The sequence below is a fragment of the Heterocephalus glaber genome, unplaced genomic scaffold (genome assembly GCF_053883595.1).
Source record: "Heterocephalus glaber isolate CG9 unplaced genomic scaffold, H.glaber_assembly_v1.0 deba00001761, whole genome shotgun sequence".
Taxonomy (NCBI): domain Eukaryota; kingdom Metazoa; phylum Chordata; class Mammalia; order Rodentia; family Bathyergidae; genus Heterocephalus; species Heterocephalus glaber.
This window is the reverse complement of record NW_028258458.1, coordinates 4,099,500-4,120,428: the sequence shown is the minus strand read 5'-3', so window position 1 is coordinate 4,120,428 and position 20,929 is coordinate 4,099,500. Positions and strand designations below refer to the sequence as shown.

The window sequence follows — 20,929 nt, the reverse complement described above, 5'->3', positions numbered from 1 at the left end:
GGGCCCCAGCCGGGCACTCACCGTTCCCGGAGCCCAGGCCCGCTCCTCCCGACGGACGCGCCTGTGCGACGCGGACCTAGCAACACAAGCTCCGCGCGGGACGGAAGGAGATCGCGCGAGATTTGCCACGCCGCACGCCTCTATTCAACTGCGCTTCCGACTGCGGCGGGAAGGGGTAGGCTGCGGTTCGGGGCGCTCGGACAGGGAGCAGGCGCTGAAAGCGCTGGATTGCGGCTCAGCGAGGGACTCCTGTCTCCGCGAGAGCCCCGAACAGGACTTTAGTTTCACTTTTATACTCTTGTGTATCTACGGAGCTTTCTAGCACTGGCGGGCGAGCAGCAGGCGAGGTCGGCGGGACCGGGCGATTCTGACGGGACTTTCCAGACCGCTGTGCTGTTGTGCTGATTGTCCAGAGCCGGTGTGGGTGACCACGGGAGTGCCCTGCACGGAGCCGAGGCCTCAGCTTCCTCTCTCATCCCCCCTCGAGGCTCTTACATTGACCCCAGGTATCCGATTAATCCTGACGCGCTCTCCCATCCGCCGGTACCCCAGCCCAGGCACTCGGGGGTCCACGCGGGGGTTCTTTGGTCCACGGTGGCAGTGGCTTGAGTCACGGTGTTTGTCGCTCTTGTTGCTCTAGGTAGTAGGCAAGGGATGATTAAACAGGCCCCAGTGATAACAATGATTCTTCCCATTAATGTTTTGAATCTCAAGTGCTGTGAATCATCCACTGAACATTTCCCTTGAATTCCAGCCCTTCCAGGTCTGGACAAGCACATGGACTATTTCTTGCATTTTTCTAGTGATTTCTTCTATTATCTGTCCCTGATCATCTATGTGGAGGCAACAGCTAGATTGAGCTTCCCACTAACTCCTCCCACCTTAGCAGGGAGGTAGTCGGGAGCCAAGCAGTTCTGATTTTTACCATTGTTAGACCCAGCGAGAAAGAACCAACCAGAGACCGATATTAAATCCACACCGGAGTTTATTACCGGCTGGGACCTGAGCCGAGCCTCGGACTCGAGCCCCGACTCGGGGGACACAAACCTGTTTTATACACCTTTGAGGCCAGCAGTTTCTAGGACCCCTATGGGATAGAACTAGCAAAGCAAGCAAAAGGTACAGAAGCGGAACGTCCTGCTGCTAGAACATTTGTAAAACAATAGTTGATTAATTGTTATTTCTAAAGAGACTTTCTAAGGGGAGGAGGTTTCTAAGCTTCCTCCTTCTGAGTTCATCTAAAGGGCAGGCAGGGTCAAGCAGCAATATGGAGTCTGTCCTGCTAACTAGGGTCCTTCAAGCATGGGGAAATTTCATCTGCTGTTTGGCTGGGAGATTTAGTGCTCGGGCAGTTTCATTGGTTATAATTTCTAATACAGCCTGTAACTTAATTATTCTATTTAGCATGTGAGTCTGATATCCGTGCATCCCACCCTCGGCCCAGGTGTCTGGTCCATAATACTGGATTATGCTCTCTGGGGGCCGCTCATCATCTTTCCAACACCTATAGATATGCTCCTTTCTTCACAGCGCATGGCCAGGAGGAAGGACAGTTTGACAGTTCCTAAGATACAGCCTTCTACCCAATTAGGTGGGACTTGGCCATAAACCCTGTTCCCACATACCCAGTGCAGCCCTTTCAGGCTGACCAATGAGGTTTTCCCAGCTGGGGCTCAAGTCAGGACACTGGACCAAGTTTCCCCACCATTCTGTATTTCCATTGATCTCATTGTAGAATCTGCCCTAGACAAATTAGTTCCCCTACCTGAACCTGGAAGTTTTTACCCCTTTGGTGAGGCATGCCTCCTGATATTGCCAGTCTTTAGGATCCATGGGTTGCTTCCCTTCAGGGAGGGTTTTATGTCCCTGTCCTCAACCTTCCCCAGAAGGGGGTTCCTTCTGGGACCTTCCTCAGGGGAGTCCCATTCCCTGGCCTCCAGTGGCCACTGGTCTCCCATCAGGGTTCCTCCCCACACAGTACAAGGTGACGTTCAGCAAGTGTGCTGAACCCATGAAGAGGTTTTGGGTCCCAGAGGGAATTTTTGGTAAGGGTTGGCATCTTCTCATAAATCAGAGGAAGGCCTGGGAGCTGGAGGGGTTAGGCATGTAGGTGACCCTTCTGATGCAGATCAGAACCCCTGAGTTATCACCCCGTCCATCCAAAGGATGGAAGTCCGAAGTCTTCTCCCTTCTCCCAGTTTGGGTCTTGGGGGTTTAAAATATTTAGGGAGAGTGGGTTGCAGGCCCCAGAACCACAGAGTGGAGGAGGTATTCTTTTCTTTTAGGGAGACTCCAGCTGCCCAGTTGTCCATTTAATGCATGACCAATATGGACAACTGAATAGGCCGACAGTAGTACAGCCAGACATGCCATCACTCCAGGGGCACATATATTTATCATCCTGACTATATTCCCTCTCCCATCCTAGACCTCCCCATGCTGTGTGGACAGTGTTTCTCTCAGCAGCAGAATTAATGACTGTGAAGGCATCAAAATACAAGTTTACCCTCTCACTAGGCCTTAATCTCTTGGTTTTACTTCTCATGGGTCCTAATCTCTCCCCATGACCAGACATAGTCATGAGTTTGAACTCCTAGGTTCTTCCTATTTTGGGGCTTAAGCAGAGGGTGGTATCATCCCTCAGCTTCAGATCTCATATATAGTCAGGTTGTGGGCACAGGTCCTAACAACTTCCCCAATACGAGAATAGGTGTGGAAAATAATAGGTGTGGAAAAACAAGAATAATAGGTTGTCGTGATAGAGTTCCCTGTCCAGGTGACCCATACGCAAGGGTAGCAGTCATCATTCTTGTTGGCTGTCCCTCTGGCCTCAGCAATCTCAAGAGCACTGTCCCTGGTGTGAGGAAGAGGAGGACCCGCGTTTGGAGGGGGAGGCCAATGAGGGTCCCTTTCGAATCAGGATGATTTTGGTGTTGTGGCGAGGGTCCCTGGTACATCTCCATTCAGGGGTCACTGCCTTCTTCCCTCGATTGTGGTAGGTCCACATGGGGACTCCTACTTGAACTGCTATGGGGGTGGTCAGAATGACTATTAGTGGCCCCTCCCATCTGGGTTTGAGACTCTCCTTAGGGCAATCTTTTACTCAAACTGAGTTACCCAGAGCAAAGGGGTGAAGAGAGCTGGAAGTCTTCAAAAGGCACTGCCCTTGTCTTCTGATCTGTGCTGGGATCCCCAGTGCCATCTTGGGATTGCATTGGGCACAGACAGCACAATGCTGGGTGATTTGTTTTATCAGGGCCATCATCTGAGGGGCATAGAAGTGGAGGCCAAGCAAAGTTTCTAATTTTTCCCTCCCAAGCTGGGTGGTGTCATGCAGAGCCTGGACTAACCAAGGTCCTAGGTGGAGGGGTACTATAAGCAGATCATCTGAGAGCCAGTTCCATCCATCTGGTCCCTTATTTTCCCCGTTTGATGTTGCCCCTGGATTTCCTATGGGATATATTTTGGTGCTGGGGGAGATAGGGGTTGTTCTAGGGAACCAAAGGGAGAAGTATGCCTTCTGCTGTCAGACTCGTGGCCTTGGCTTCTTGGTGTGCCCTGTTGTTGCTTAATTTTTCTTGGACTTTCCCCTTTGATATCCTTTACAGTGGAAGATGGTGACTTCCCTAGGAGCCCAGACTGCCTCTAGAAGCTGGAGTATGTCCTAGGGGTGCTTAATCTCTTCACCTCCTGCAGTGAGCAGGCCCCTGTCTCTGTAGAGGGCCCCATGTACATGCAAGATTAGGAAGGTGTATTTCGAGTCTATATAGACATTTAGTCTGTTTCCTCTTCCCAACTCTTAATGCATGGGTTAGGGCAATCAGTTCACCCCTCTGTCAAAGTCCCTTGTGGCAATGGTCGGGATTCCATGACCTTTTCTAAGGTAAGAGTTGAGTAACTGTCTCATCTACATGGCTGCTCCCACGTAGAAGAAGAGCTCTAGGTCTGGCTGCTGAAGAGGTTGGTCATTCAGGTCTGGCCAGCTGAAGTAGACCTGTTCTTTGGCCTCTTCACAGTCATGTAGAGGCTCATCCGTTTGGAGAAGGGTGGTTGGGTTTGGGTTGTTAGAAATTTCCACCCTGATTTGAGGGATCCCACAAACCAAACTCTGATATTGGGTCAGACACAAGTTGGTAAGCCAGTGGGTGACTTGTAGCATTCATAAAGGTGACCATAGCATGGGGGACTCGCACTCACATGTTCTGGCCTAGAGTCAGTTGGTCAGCCTCTTTGGTTAGAGCAGTTGCATCCAGAGCCTTCAGACAAGGAGGCCACTACAGTGTCACTGTCTATAGTTGTTTGGACACGTAGGCCACTTGTCTCTCCCAGGAACCAAGAGTCGGGGCAAGAACCACCATGGTCTGTTTTCATTTGGTCATGTAGAAGGTGAAAGGCTTGTTCAGGTCAGGGAGGCCTAGTGCCAGAGCCTCTTGGAGCTTCTCCTTTAGGAACTTGAAGGTAGTCTGTTGCTCATTTTCACAGTTTAAGGGATCTTCTCTTCCCCTTTTGTACCTTCATAGCTAAGATGGTGTAGTTTGGGAGCCATATCCTACAGAAACCTGAGGCTCCCAAGGATTCTCGTAATTGTCTCTGGGTCTTGGGTTCTGGCATATTCTGTATCACTGCCTTCCTGGCTGTCCCTAATTTTCTTTCTCCCTTGCACAGATAAAATCCTAGATATTTTACCTCTGTGCAGCACAGTTGTGCCCTTTTTTGGGACATCTTATATCCTTTCCAGCATAAGTGCCCAAGCAGTTCCTCTGTACCTTTTATGCAGTCTTCATAGGTTTTGTGTCCTAGAAGAAGGTCATCAACATATTGCAACAAGGTACACCCTAAATTCTGTGCCAGGAATGATTGGAAGTCTTGGGTCAATGCCTCTCTGAAGGTGGTTGGGGAATTTTTGAAGTCTTGGGACAGCCAAGTCCATGTGCTGTCCAGTGTCAGGTGATATCCCTTGGAAAGCAAAGAGTGGCTGGCTTTCAGGGGCCAATCGGATGGAAAAGAAAACATCTTTGCAGGTGAAATCTGAGGCTAGCAGCAGTCCTAGGAGGGTGTAGGGATTAGGAAAGGGGCTTTCTCAGCCAAGGGATAGGCAAAGAACTAATTGCAACCATGAGTCCACATAGGGGAGCTGATCTCGGTGCCCAGGATTCCCCGTCATGACATGCTACATCTCCTGGATCAAGGACTTCTCTGAAGACCTCTGTGGGGGTCAACCAATGTGAAAGGATGGCCAACCCACCTCACAAAAGGTCCTGAGTTTCCCAGGAGTAAGCTTCTGACCATGATCTCCATTAAATCCCTTCTTGAAGTGTTTGATCATAATTTCCAGTGGAGTATTCTTACCCTGATTCCTGCCCATAGTTCCACCTCCCACAGAGAGAGACAACAGGATACCGATTGCTTCATCTGTCACTGGCCAGTCTCCTCACAGAGCTATTTCAGGCCCCTCTTAGTATCGGCAGGCCAGTGATCCTAACTGTCACCAAAGTGCTGCCCTAATCCATGTGAGGTGGCCTTGGACCTGTGGTTCAGGACTCTGCACTCACCTCAGTCCTGTTCACCCAAACTGGAGTTTGGAGTGAGTTGTCTGTCACATTCACCCACACACACGCTCACTCAAGTAGTCCAACCAGACTCCAGCCTTCCAGGGGCAGCAGATTTAAGTGTTCCAGTTTCTCTGCACTCCAGCAGCTAGTGGGGAACACCGAGGGTGATCAGTTCTCTTTGGAGATCCTTTTCCAGATCTCCTTTCTAAAGTGGGGCCCCCTGACATTACCGTGAGTCAGATGTCCGTCAAATGCCACTTAGTCCTCTCTGTGTGAGCCCTCTTCAGATAGCCAGCTGGGGTTCCTCAGCCTGCAGTGAAGAGAGACCTCCCATGTGACAGGAAATATTCTGTCAGTGTGTGCTCAGCAGGAGTTCACCATCCAGCAGCCAAGCCCCCCTGCTCCACCTGTGAGGGAGGAAATCCACCACGAGGGGTTGTGTCAGACTCCAAAGCCTCCCGGCTGGCTTGCCAAATGAAGAAGGAAAGAGTCAGGTTACTGGACAGAGCACTAAGACGTGGAGTAGGAGCAAAAAGCAGCTTTATTACCAGCGGCTCAGCAAGGGACTCCTGTCTCGAGAGCCTGGAATGGGATTTTGCTTTCACTTTTGTATTCTATGGCAGTTTCTATCATTGGTAGGCAAACAGCAGGTGAGGTTACACAAGCAGAATAGCAGTTAGATAGGGGGAGTGGGGAAATTCTGGTGGGACTGTCAAAGACTTGTGCACCTGTGGTGATATTCTACAAAGGAGGTCATGGTTGACTATAGAAGAACATTGGATGGAACCAGATACCTCTGTCTCCCCTCACAATTGGATGGCTAGTACAGTGCTGCCGATTGGCCAGTGATCTGGAACTCCACTTCTGAGTGACAAGGGAAGCTATGGCACACCTGGGTAGTGCCAGTGAGAAGACAGATTTCAGCCTAGGCCCTCAGAAAAGCCAAGGATTTCTTGCAGAGCACAGATCAGGCCAAGTGAGTCAGGAAGTAAATGGAGGAAGTCCCTGATGGGGCCTGAAAGGTTGAGTCAAAGAGGAAGACATCTCTCCAAAACTCCAGTTGTTTCTGAAACACCTGGCGAAGAGAGCATGCATGTGCTGTGGGCTATCTTGCGCACCCAGAAGTGACAAATTGTGTACAAATTCTCCTTTCTTATATTACCCATACTAATCCAGAAAATCGGATATATATATTCCTGGGAGCTCATATAATGACAAAGGTTGATTTTTAAGACATAATTCAGTACATTTGGTTTTTGGGAAAAATAGAAATAATCTCAATGATGGAAGAAAAATATAATAAAATCAAACACATTATGATTTACAAAATAATCCCAAAAGTTTTTGAAGAATTAAGACTAAGGGGCCAGGGATTTAGCTCAGTGGTTTTGCCACCTGCCTTGCAAGCGCAAGGACCCGAGTTCAATCCCTGGTACCAAAAAAAAAAAAAAAAAAGAATTAAGACTAAGAGGAATCTTAGTTCACAAATAGTCCTTACTGAACCCTAAAGAAATCATCACATTTTGCTATTTAATATTGAAAGCAAGAATGAGAACATAATTATGAATAAGACCCCCACTAAGGAACACACTTACAGTCCTGGCCAGTACAATATTTTCAAGGAACAAAAGACAAACATTTATTGGAAATACATACAATTGATATTATTTTCAAATGATAGTAGTGTGAGTATAAAATTCAGATAAATTAATAAATTGATAATTACATTTAGTGATAGCTGCATATAAGTATTAAAACCCTACTTCTACATCTAACTCCTGAAACATTCATGAATAAGAAATATTTTTAAATGAGGGCGGGTTAACATTTGTTCGTTCTATTTGGGTTTTTGTTTTTTGCGTTTTTTTGGTACCAGCAATCGAAGTCGGGACCTTGGGCTTGCGAGGCAGGCGGTGGAACCACTGAGCTAAATCCCCTGCTCCTCTGTTTTTTATTACTATGTATTTGCAGTACATAGTGATTACACCCCTCATGAACAGTTGTTACATGTACATAGATTTCTTAATTCTTTTTCCCTTCTCATCCTCTTTCTTCTCACTCCCTCTATCTCTTGCTTTCTTTCAGGTCCAAAATATCTCTCTACTTCTTATTGTCTTTTATTTTGCCCTTTATTAATATCTTGGGTTTCTCACATAAGAAAAACTATTTAAACTTTTGTGTCTAACTTATGTCATTTCCCATTTTGTTCTGAAACTGTAGTCAATTTCCTACAGATGACTCAAGTTTTTCCTTTCTGATAGAAAAGTACTCCATTCTGTTTAAATACCACAATTTCAGGGCTGGGGATTTAGCTCAGTGGTTCTGGCGCCTGCCTTGGAAGGGCAAGGTCCTGAGTTCAATCCCCAGTACCAAAAAATAAATAAATACATAAATAAATACCACAATTTCAGGGCCAGGGATTTAGCTCAGTGGTTCTGGTGCCTGCCTTGCAAGCGCAAGGTCCTGAGTTACATCCCTGGTACCAAAAAATAAATAAATAAATACATACATACATACATACCACAATATCTTTTCCTTTCTTAATTTTTTTTTGAGACAGGGTCTCTCTCTGTAGTTCAGGCTGGTCTTAAAGTTACTATGTAGCCCAAGCTGTCCTTGAACTCATGGCCATCCTCCTCAGCCTCAAGACTGCTGAGATTACAGGCATGCGCCACCACACCCAGCTAAATACTACATTTTCTTTATCCATTTATCTGTTGATGAACATATAGACAACTTCTAAGATTTAAGTGTTATGAGTTGGGCTGCTATAAACATGGGTGTGCATGCATCTCTATAATATGATGTCTACGGGGGCCAGGGATTTAGCTCAGTGGTTTCGGAGCCTGCCTTGAAAGCACAAGGTCCCAAGTTCAATCCCCAGTACCAAAAAAAAAAAAAAAAATGTGTGTATATATATATATATATATATATATTATGATGTCTTTAACTCTTCCAGGAAAATGCCTAGAAAGGGAAGACCTAGGTCAAACGGAATTTCTGTTTTTAGTTTTTTAGGAATCTCCACACAGATTTTCATAGTGGTTGTACTAGTTTCCCTTCCCTCCTTTATTTCTTTTATTTCTTTCTCTTACCTGGTTGTTCTGGCTTATGTTCTGAGTACTATACTGAACAGGACCAGTGACAGTGGACATCCTTGTCTTGTTTCTAATTTAAATGAAAACCTTGCAGTTTTCACCCATTTAATATGATGTTGGCAGTATGTTTATCATAAATCACTTTCATGACATGGAGACGTCTTTCTATACTGATTTTCCTTTTTATCATGAGTGGTTGTTGAATTTGTCAGGGGCTTTTTCTATGTCTACTGAGGTGATCATGTGATTGTTTTTCCTTTCTTCTGTAAATGTTGAAACATCCTTGCATCCCTGGAACGAATCTTAATTGGTGGTGATATCTGATTCTTTTCATACCTTGTTGCATTCTGTTTGCCAGTGTCTTATTGAGAGTTTATGTGCATTGTTTTTTAAAGAAATTGGCCTGTGGTCTCCTTTATGGTTGAGTACTTTTCTGTTTTGGAATCAGGGTAATGCTTGCTTCCAGGAACTGTGTTTGACAGTATTCCTTCCATTTCAGTTTTATTAAAGTGCTTGTGTACTATAAGTGTTGATCTACTCTGAAGTTCTTGTAGAATTAGGAGTGAACAATTGGCTCCTTGGCTTTTTTAGGTGATAGGTTTTTTTTAATTATTGCCTCGATTTCATTGCCTGTTATTGTATTATTTAAGGGTTTTTTTTTAATTTTTCAGTTTCAGTAGTTCATATGTAGCCAGGAATCTATTCATTTCTTATAAGTTCTACAATTGTTTGGAGTAAAAATTTTCAAAGTGGATACTAATGATCTTCTGAATCTTGGCAGTGTCAGTTGTGATTTCTCATCTTATTTAATTGTGTATCTTCTTTGTTTTTTAGTAAGATTCACTAAGGGTTTGTCTCTTCTGTGTATTTTTTTAAACTTGCTATTTAACTATGATTTCTTTGTCTTGTTATTTACTCCTAATTTGATTAATTTCTACTTTTATCTTTATAATTTTCTTCTTTGTTTGAGGTTTTGATTTAGGTTTTTCTTTTTCTACCAGGACCCCAATTTGTGTCATTAGGTTATTTATTTGGAGTTTTTCTCTTTTCCTGTTCTGGGCATTCCCAGCTGTGAACTTCCCTGGCAGGACTGCTTCATTGTGTCCCATAAATTCTGGTGTGTTGCACTGGGATTATCACTTCATTCTAGGAACTAATTTCTTCTGTGACCCATTGATTATTAAAGATTGTATTCTTTAGTTTTCATGTTTTGTATAATGTCAGTGATTTCTTTTTTCATTGATTTCTAGGTTTCTTGTGCTATGTATGATCTGATAGTATGTATAGGACAAGTTTGATTCTTTTGCATTTACTTTCGTGTGCTTCTGGCCTGGTACATAGTCTGCTTTGCAGAAAGTTCCATGTGCTGCTAAAAAGATTGTGTATTCTCTTGTTATTAAATGAACATTCTTTAGATATCTTTTAAGTCCATTTTTTAAAAGATATGGTTCAATTTTGATTTTTTTTGTTGATTTTTTGTCTAGTTGATTTGTGAACTGTGGAATCCAGGTTTCCATTATAATTGTCTTTTTTTCATTGTAATTATCTTGATGTTCATTTGATCTTTTATGCCTAGTATTGTTTGTATTATGAAGTTTTACAATAGACTTTGGTGCATATAGGTTTATAATAGCTAGAAAGAGTATAATTGCAGAAAGAGTTCTGTCAAATTGTTCCCTTAAACATCATGTAGTGACCTTCTTTTCCTGCTTGGCTTGAAGTAAGTCCACTTTGAAAACAGGATAACTACTCCTTTTTTTTTATTTTGGTTGCATGGAATATTGTGTTCCATACTTTGATTTTTGGTCTGAATTTCTTTTAAACAATATACCACTGTGTTTTGATTCTTGATCCATTTTGCCAACCCATGTTATTTAACTGGGGAATAGACACTATTCAAATTGAGAGTTAATGCTGAAAGGTATTTATTCATTCCTGTCATTGCTTTATTTTCCTGTTGCTGATTTCCTTTTTGCCCTCTGCTTTCTTGTTCACACAGCCTGATGTATTCATTCTATTATAAATTTGGCATTGCTGATTTCATTGTCTTTTTCTAGGATACCCTTGAGAATATTTACAGTGTGGCTTCTTACTTTACTCTTTATTGTGGAAAGACCTTACTTCACCATCAGTTTTGAAAGTTTGTTTTGCAGGATATATCAATCTTGGTGGAAAATTGCTTTCTTTCAGGGCTTAAAACACTTCCACTCAAGCTCTCCTGGCCTTTTTTGTATTGTGAAGGGTGAGATAATCCTAATGCATTTAAATTTATAAGTGATTCATTGCTTTCCTCTAACATCCTGTCCTTGTGCTCCTCTGTGTGAATGGGAACAAAACACAGAATGGGCCTCGCCTCAGACAGGGTGTGGAATCCACAAACATGAATTCAGCCATGGCAAATGCAGCTCTGGCAAGTTTCAGGGTCTCCAGTACCTATGCCACCTCCTCTATGGCCAAGATTTCCTGCTGCCATGGGGGACTCTCTTCTTTCTTGCCACCATGTTTATCTGATTATTGGAGTGTTTTATTTTGGCTCACATTTTTAGAAGTTTCAGCCCATACTTTCCTGGAAGTCACAGTGGACAGGCACACTGGAGAAAACTGCTCACATCATGGCAGCCAGGGAGCACAGGTAGCACAGCTTTTATGTTCCTAGAGCTTAGTACATCGCTGTGATTTCTGAATAGGTGCTGGTACTGAACGAGTTTTCTTGCTAACTCTTACAAATGGTTTTAAATAGATACATCTTGAAGGTTTTCATAAAAATTGAAAATGGCCCCACAGCAGCCAGAGCTGTCGCCCCTGCCGCCGAGCCCTAACACTCAGGCCTGGGCCTGCAGGCAGTAGAGGAGGACAGGCAGCGCCAGCCGAGCCTGGGTGGGAGGGAGCCGGACGCCTCCGGTCCGCAGCTCCTCTCTGTTACCTCCATCCCCAAGCGAGCGGACCCTGGCTCACCTCCCAGGCTGAGATGGTCTAAGTTCTTCCCAAACGCGAGCAATGTGCAATACGCTTGCTGTGCTGCCCGGGCTGGCCTCCAACGCGCAGACGGAGTCGATCTTCCTGCCTCAGCCTCCGGAGTAGCTGGGCCAAGAGGTGCGCTCTGCACCAAGCTACAAGGATGAAACCCGCGGACAGGGGTGGATTCCCTAGGGAGTGCGCAGGCGCGCAGAGCCTAGACCGGATTCCCCCGGGACCTGAAAACCCATTCTGCGCATCCCGCTGCAGAGTCAAGGATGAGCCGCCGGCGTGGCTGCCCCGGGACGCGGTGGCACTGGGAGGTCGGCTGCAGGGGACAGTAAACAGTCGCCGCAGTTTCCGGTGGGATCCTGGCTGCACCCGTGTCCCGTGGGTGACAGGGAGAGGCCCGCAGCGGCTGTGGGCAGAGGTCTGGGCTTCGGCTGCGCTGTCTCTCTCCCTCCTCTGCACCTGCTTCATCCTGAGCTCCTTGGTGACTCAGAATAATTCTGTGTGCAGCAGTGTTGGCAAGAGGCTTTCCAAGTTACGAGAGCATCAGAAACACCTAACCGTGGCCTGCAGGAGGGAGGTGGAAGGAGGTCAGTCCGCACTTACTAAGCAACGAGACTTCCTTTGCTACTGATGCGGTGCCCGGCCAGATAGTTCACGCCTTTGGCACTGAGATTTGCCCATCCCAGGCTGGTTTTTCTGTGGCTCTCTTCACCCATCCTGCACACACATTCTGAAATGAGAGTGTCAGAAATGGAAACGGTGCTAGGGTTGACCTCAGAACTCTCGCTTCCTCCTGCCGACCCTGCCAGCCCTAGAGGTCTTGCCAGGTGTGCTGGTCACAGCAGCCCTCACCTTTGGCTTCTGGAGTCACTGAGAAATAACACACATTCGATTCAGATGAGAATAAAGCAATCCCGGCACTCGGGAGGCTGAGGCAGGAGGATCACCATGAGCTCGAGGCCAGCCTGGGCTGTAATGGTGAGTTCAAGGCCAGCCTGAACTACACGGTGAGACTCTGTCTCCAAACCAAACCAAACCAAAAAATAAAAAAACAAACAAAAGAATAAAGTAGTGGTGGGCTTGCTGGCATGCATCTGTAGTCCTGGCTACTCCAGAGGCTGAGGCAGGAAGATTCCTTGAAACTCAGAGTTCAAGACCAGCCTAGCCCACATGGTGAGAACCCCATCTCATAACAGGAAATGAAATGAAGTGAAATAAGCAGACTTGCAGATGGAGAATCAGCTGTGGAGCAGGGCTCGGGACTGGCCGTCCCCATCCCAGGACTGGTCCAAAGAGTAGGGTGGAAGTGTGGCTCCCTGGCTTGGCTGTCCTCTCCTAGGGGATCCGAGGAGAGCCGAGGCGGGGCTCCCTAGCTCAGGGAGGATCCCCAGCTCCGCTGGAGAGAGCTGGCTCTCCACACCCCCAGCCGGGCCCCTCAGGGGAGCAGCAGGCGCCTCCCCGACCACGACCACCGCAGGGCCCACGGCTGTGTCAAGTGGAAGAGAAAGCGGCTTGCTCTGTTTTCTGTTCTTCCACATTTGCTTTAAACATGGCCAGGACAATGCTTCGGTCTTCACGGTGTCCATAGATGTGGGTGGCACAGCACGCGAAGCCTCAGGAGCATCCAAGAAAACTGCCAAACTTTACGTAGCAGGGAAGGTATTCCAGGCAATGATGCCCAACAGGCTTTGATGCAGATATGGAATGAATGGGCTCCCATGAAAGTCAGATAATGAAAGCAAAAATGAAACAGTGCCTTCAGAGTCAAGCAATGATATTGGGAATTCTGTAGCTGAAACCTCCAGAAGCTTCCAGGTAGGAATGCAGGGCCCTCCCTGTCCTCACAGCAATGTGCAAAAAGGCTGTAATGGAGCTCCGGGGAAAAGACGAGCTATCAAGTGGGAACCCGTCCCAGAGGCTGGTGGAAGCCACGACAAGTGATTTGAAGTGGATGTAGAAGTGGATGACAGAAGTTCAGAGCCACAGGTCCAAGTGAGAAAGTGGCAGAGGCAAGTGCAGCTTTAGCTGCTCTGGAGAAGCTGTTTCCTGGACCCAGTACACCAAATAATAAGAAAAAGGAGATTATTCTTCAGGCAAAAGGTGTTGTGGATACAGCTGTGTCTGCAGCAGCGCGGAAGGGCGGTTGGAGGCAGAGGACAAGGAACTGACGAGGGAGCTTTGGCTGGGGCTGCAGCTGCTCCCGGCTGAGTAGCTCCAGGCTACAACACCTCACGCACGGTTCCAGCACAGGGGCCCCTGCCTGTGGTTTGCCCAGAGAATGCTCCTGTTACCAGGTCTGGAATCCCCAACGTATCCCCTTCCCCACTACTCACTCATTTAGCGAACGACAGGAGCTCATTCCTATTGAACAACGGTACAGTACGATGCAGAATGTTAGTGAAAAAGCCCTTTTATCCTGCTGTCTTTGAACACATACTTGATCACGATTATTTGTGAAGAACATCTTTCCTATGTTTTGATTTTAACAAATGCAAATTTAGTTCTCTAAAACTTGAAAACAGACAATGAGAAAAAAAGGAAACCTCATTTCTGGAAAATAATTTATACCAGCCCTGATGTTCTAGGGAAATAAAAGTCTAGCAGTTCAAAAAAAAAAAAAAGAAAAAAGAAAATAGTTCTTATGAATATTCTAGGTTAATAAAGAAAATGTATTCCATACAACATAAAGAAGATAGGCATTATTAATTGGGAAAAAACATATATAATATATATATATTTTCTATTAGAATCTAGAAAAAACACTATGGATATGAGAATAATTCAGCAAAATCAGGGAAATGAACATTTGTGAGGCTCTGTAAATAAGGGAGAAACATTAAACCTGAGCTGATGAACATTTGTATTTCTCAATAGATGCAAAGCAGTGCATAGTGTGTCCAGATCATGAGTATACCAACACCCAGAGAAACCACTGCCTCCAAAAATCTGTGACTTTCCTGGCTTATGAAGTCCCCTTGGGGAAGGCTCTGGCTGGCACTGCCCTGACTCTCACTCTCCTCACAGCTGCTGTTCTTGGGCTCTTTGTGAAGCACCGAGGCACTCCCATTGTCAAGGCCAACAACCTGGCCCTCAGTTACACCCTGCTCATCTCCCTCACCTGCTGTTTCCTCTGCTCCTTGCTCTTCACTGGCCAGCCCAACACAGCCACCTGCATCCTCCAGCAGACCACATTTGGAGTTGTGTTCACTGTGGCTGTTTCCACTGTCTTGGCCAAGACTATCACGGTGGTGTTGGCCTTTAAGGTCACTGCTCCAGGCAGAAGGATGAGGCAGTTGCTGGTGTCAGGAGCACCAAACTACATCATCCTCATCTGCTCCCTGATCCAACTCACTCTCTGTGGAGTCTGGATGGGAACAAATCCACCCTACATTGACACAGATGCACACTCTGAACATGGCCACATCATCATCGTGTGCAACATGGGCTCCCTCACTGCCTTCTACTGTGTCCTGGGATACCTGGGCTCCCTGGCCCTGCTGAGCTTCACTGTGGCTTTCCTGGCCAGGAACCTGCCTGACACCTTCAATGAAGCCAAGTTCCTGACCTTCAGCATGCTGGTGTTCTGCAGTGTGTGGGTCACCTTCCTCCCTGTGTACCACAGCACCAAGGGGAAGGTCATGGTGGCCATGGAGGTCTTTTCCATCTTGGCCTCCAGTGCGGGGCTGCCGGGCTGCATCTTTGGCCCCAAGTGCTACATTATTTTGCTGAGGCCAGAGAGGAATTCTCTGCAAGAGTTCAGGGATAAAACACATTCTGGGAGAAAGAAGCCTTATTAAGTTTGGTGGGGGTTTTTTTGTTTTGGGTTTTGTTTTGTTTTGTTTCATTTTGTTTATACCGGGGCTCAAACTCAGGACCTTGTGCTTGCAAGGCAGGCAACAATGCCACTGAGCTAAATCCCTGGCCCACTTATTAAGTTAAAAAATTTTTTTCCTAAAATACATAAAGAGTCTGAGATAAATCTGTACTATTTTTCTAGTCACAGATTGAAATATGAGGTTTATATAAATGACAATGACTTCTTTCTCTAATAGTCTTCCAATCACTAATACCTTTTAAATTTGAATTTTCTTCTGGATTTCTTTATTCTGTTAAATCTTTTTTTTTTTTTTTTTTTTTGGTCCTGGGGATCGAATTCAGGGCCTTGCACTTGTGAGGCAGGTACTGTACCACTGAGCTAAATCCCCAGCCCCCTGTGTCCAGTTTTTTAATTATTCACTTTTCTTTTGTCTTCCTCTTAAATTTCTAGATTACTTTTACTAATTTTAATATAATTTTATCTAAAAATCAATACTTTTCAATCAGCTAATGCATTTTCCTATGGTTTTTATTCTCTTCAGAACATATCAGGCATTTAATATGCCTGTAATAGTATGGTTTTTTGTTTTGTTTTGTTTTTGCCATACTGGAGATCGAACTCAGGACCTTGCACTTTCGAGGCAGGTGTGGTGCCACTGAGCTACATCCCCAGCAATAGTGTGTCTTTATAGCTGTTTACTTCTGCTTCTCACATTTGCCTTGTGCTACACTCCTGAAGCTAGTCTTGCAGAACTTCTCTGATATATGATGTTCAGACTTCTAGACATAGCTTGTTATACTCTGACTTTAAGAAAACAGGGTATTGAATTTACCCATTAACTTTGGAGGTAACTTTTTAAAGTGGAGTAGCGGAATTTTCTCTCCACAAACCAATATACCCTGCCATTTATCCTTGTTGAATAATCTTTTGTAATGTGAGACACGTGTCTATATATTCATATCCTTTTTTGCACATTACATGCATATATAAATAATATCCATTCATGGCCAGGGATTTAGCTCAGTGGTCCCGCCACCTGCCTTGCAAGTGCAAGGTCCCAAGTTCGATCCCCGGTACTAAAAAAAAAAAAATCCATGCAATAACTGTTCTTGTCATATTTATTCCTGAATATTTTTAGGATCTGCTAATAATGTTTATTAGGATAACATCCTCCGATCCCTAGTCAAAGTAACATCATTTGGTAGTGGGCCATTGTTCACCTGTCTGGTGTCCCCGTGAGAGGAACTGAGGCCATGTGACACAATGCAGCACAAGGTCATCCACCCATGTGACCCAACAGCCCTTGCTGAGACCTGCAGACGTTCCAGTAATGATGGGATGACACTGCTGCGTTTTATACTTTGAATGGACACCTAACATGCATAACCTAGGGTGAAACAGAGCTCTGCAGAGATGAAGAATTGAAATATAATGTGCAATGGGCATACATTGATACTGACTCATAAGTGTTTAAACACTGAAATCAGCATTGCCAAACTGCATTCTTTCATAGTTGAGCAATGAGGCAAGAGGATGTGATTTATTACTGATCATATCTCTTATATTCAAAAATATATCTTAAATTAGGAATGTAAAATAATTCTAGATGTCATCTTTGCAAATTTTCTTCAGTGTTCATTCGTATTTAGATCTGGTTCTCAGGTTTCAACTCCTCCACGTGTAGAAAGGAGCCAATTGTCAGTGGTGGGATACCACAGAAGCAAGGAAGAGCAAGTGACACCTTTAACCTCACGAGACTCAAGAGCTGTGCATTTTATAAGCTCAAAAGGAAGTGGATTTAAATAGGAAGGAGAGGTTACACTAAGATGTACCAAAGTTATAAGGCAGTGTAGGAATCTGCACACTGAGCCGGGCATGGTGGCCCACACCTGAAATCCCAGCAGCTGGGAGGCCGAGGCAGGAGGATCGCCGTGAGTTTGAGACCATCCTGGGCTACACAGTGAGTTCAGGGCCAGCCTGAACTACAAAGAGAGACCCTGCCTCAAAAAAGTAAAAATAAAAAAGAATCTGCATACTGTCAAAATGAGTTGGACTTGTTTGTTTGTTTTTTGAGTCAGGGTCTCATCATGTAGTTCAAACCAGTCTTGAACTATGTATCCTAGGCTGGCCTGCTTCAGCCTCCCAAGTGCTGGGATCACAAGTGTGCAGCACCACGTCCCCACAAAATGAGCTGGATTCAGCAATGAAAACTTGTTTACAAGTCAGATGGAAACTGTGAAAGATTCTGTCACTTGTCCACCAAATGTCACTATTTTACTAAAAGGCAGCAACTAGATATGGCTATGACTGAGATCTTCTTAAAAGCTGAAATTAAAGAGTTAAAGTTCATCTCCAGTCACAACTTACAGGAATATCTGTACTTTAAAATACATTTAGATGACAGATGCTAAAGAGAAGATGATGGATTGAAAAATATAAAGAATGTGACATAAAAATCAATCCTACAAAAAAGTGGGCATTTTGTAACATTTCTTCAGGAAAAATAGAAATGTTTATCTTTGCATGTTTGTGAGTCTCACAGTATCATCTTGGTTTTCAGTGATTTTTCAGAGCAAAGGTCAGTCAGCATTGTTATTTATCATTTAGGTACTGAACACTGGATTGCATAGTTGAATGTGTCTTTCATCCACCACAAAATGGGGTTGTTATTGATGGGATCCTGTTCTTAAATTGTATATCTTCAAAATTAATTGATGTCTTTAAAATGTTGAGAGCAAAGTAATAGAAGAGTTACTGGCTTAATTTAATTGTAAAATTATTAGAGGTTGTTGTTGTGCTTTATTCTCACACTACAGGGGAAGTTAACCGTGAAAGTCTTATTTTAGTATAGCTACAGCTACAGTAGCTTTTCAGGGTGTATCAACATTTTATCAAAAGCTATAGCTTCCTAGTTCAATGTCTCGACTGTTTCAGAACTTTCACCCAAGTTAAATTTTTGGTGTTGAAACAGTAAATTGAGTAAGCTAAATTTTTTCTACACTAATCCACCATCTGTTCTTTATGTGGGGTTTTTTTTACCTGTTTATAATTCTCAAAATAAGGGTCACTTAAGGAGCCAAATGCAGTAGTCTTGCTTGGGGCTGTTGCACATGAGCAGCAGCTGTTTTGTTTTCATGAGTGCAGTTCTCATACTGCACCTCAGAATTTAAATCTTGACAACAGGAAAACTCAGTGGCAAAGCTGTACAATCGTGGTCTAGTGTAACGAAAAATGAAGAGCTTTTCATCTTATAAATGGATGGTTCATAAATAAAATTAAGCACACACTAAATATACAGTGGGTATTTGATTTGTGAATTACACACATAAACCCTCCTCCCCAATTTTCCATTTATCTTATTTCAAAATTAGTTGACTCAGTGGTTCTGAGTCTTTGTTAAATATTAAAATGCAGAGTTTATTTATTTTTATTTTTTTTTAATAATTTTTGTTTTTTTCTTTTGTTTGCATTAATTTTATTTATTTCTTTATTTTGGTACCGGGGATCGAACTTGGGACCTTGCACTTGTGAGGCAGGTGGCGGAACCACTGAGCTAAATCCCCAGCAAAATGCAGTTTAAAACATTTTGATCCCTGGGTCTCCTCCCACGACAACCAAATTAGAATCAGTGAGTTACTTAAATCATTCCGCATGAGAATCTCCCTTTTATGAAGTGATCTAATTACACTGGACTCCATGCAAGCGTCAGAACAGAATGATTTAATGTGCAGCTACTTAGTGATTGGGTATATTTCTTAGTAATTTCTTCAGGAAGAAAAGATACTTGGCAGTCCTTATTTGGAAAATAATAACAGCCTATCTTTTTTGTTCTTTTCGAAAACTAAAACCTACCGGTAGTTTATATATGAGCTTTTAATGTTTCATCTTTCTGCCCCTTTTGCCTTTAAAGCTTATTTGAAAAACCATGTTTATATGTGGCAGCTGAGAAATAATTGTCATTGACAATTTATGGCCAATTTATCCATTACTATAATATTCAATTATACTGGCCTTGTTCTTTAAGGTCGGGCAATTTAGACCTGAATTTTTTTTTTAAATCATGGTTGTCCTAAATGTTTTAGGGATTTTTACTCGTCCATAATTAATTTGGCTGAAGTCTTTTGTTTGCAATGAACCCTGGACGTGGGAGAGAGCTCCCCAGGCAGGGGCACAGCCTTCCCGGCCGTGGCCCGACCACAGCGCCTGGAAAGCGTGTGCCGTTCACCTGCGGCTGTTTGCGCTCGGCACTGTGTCGCGCTGGGAGCACAGCGAGACGGGGCCCGTGCTGGGGACCCTAGGCGCGACAAGGGCTTCTCTACGTGAGCGGCCCGGGGCTGTGCGTGTAGGGAGGGCCCACTGCGTTGGTCAAGAAAGAACCGTCTGGGGCGGGGGATTTAGCTCAGTGGTGCCCCGCTTGCCGTACAAGAGTAAGGTCCCAAGTTCGATCCCCGGTACCAAAAAAAACCAAAAAAAGAACCCCCGGGTGCCTAACGGATGTGGGCCTCTCCGGTCTGTGCCTCGCTGCCACTTCCCCAGGGCCCGCCGTGGCCCCCGGCCCTGCCTCGCGCTGTCCCCACAGCGCCCCCCGCTGGGCACCCCCAAACCAGCCCGGCCTGTTCCCCCTCAGTGTCTCCGGCCAAAGCAATGCGGCACGGCGGAGGTGCAGTTAGCACTGTGCAAAATCAGGTCCTAGTACAGGCGCCTTTGTATAACTTCCGCTCTCTGTAATTACAAGACCCAAGATGTAGCCTGGGGCGCCCGAAGTGGGGCCCCGGCACCCGTGGGCAGGGGCTCGGCGGGGTAGGAGCAGTTTGCCTGCTAGGCACGCGGTCACCGGCTGGGAGAGGTTGCCACCGTGACGCGGCCATGGCGCTCCCTGCAGGACGGAGTGGCGGCGCGCTGCAGGTGCTCCGTGGAGCCGCCAGGGGGCGCGCGCGCGGCCCTCGCCTGGTTCCCGGCCACCGAATCACCAGGAAGTCGGTGCGACCCGCGCTCGGAGGCCTCTGTGGTCTACTTCCGGGCAGCTGTGGCTCTTCGTCCATTCTGGTACTTTTAATTTCTCCCTCCGGTGCCCAGAGGCTACTTCAGTTCAGTCTTTCTGACTTGTGTTTCCAGCCTAGCAGTGTACTTAATAAGGGAAAAAGAACAAAAACCAGAAAGACAGTAAAGACACCCTAAGATACAGTTCTGAGCTCCAGCCCATGTAAGCAGTGTAAACGCTCAGGAAACCCTGGGGCCGGGAGCCCTGCTCACCAAGTGTCCCCATGGCTCGCCGCCTCCACCCGGCCCAGGCCTGCGGGCTCCGAGGCTCCGGCCCGCCCTCCACATCGTCCTCCGAGCCCGGGGCAGGGGCTGTCATTTCACCTCGGCGGGCGACCGAGCGGGCAGGGCGGTCCTCGGGGGCTGTGGCCAGGCGTGGCTCCTACAGCGGCCTGAGCTCCTACGGGGTCGGCCGGCTTCTGGGCCCCGCATAGCTGTGGGTGTCAGCCAGCCGC

General features: G+C 45.6%; 2 protein-coding genes across 2 annotated transcripts in view; one reads left to right on the top strand and one right to left on the bottom strand.

Moving 5' to 3' along the window:
- The window catches only part of LOC106007638 (zinc finger protein 433-like), a 28,340-nt gene extending 28,017 nt beyond the window's left edge, over positions 1 to 323 (bottom strand). The window contains exon 1 of the mRNA XM_013068696.3: positions 22 to 323. The gene's annotated coding sequence lies outside the window, so the exon portion shown is untranslated. The remainder of the gene's footprint in view (positions 1 to 21) is intronic.
- On the top strand, positions 323 to 18,727 carry LOC147821145 (vomeronasal type-2 receptor 116-like; the record flags this gene model as incomplete). The annotated part of the gene is made up of 2 exons (XM_087201998.1): positions 323 to 506; positions 14,492 to 18,727. Coding segments are annotated over 2 exons (1,107 nt in total), but the record flags the coding sequence as incomplete, so codon positions are not given.
- Between the last annotated feature and the right edge of the window lie 2,202 nt (positions 18,728 to 20,929).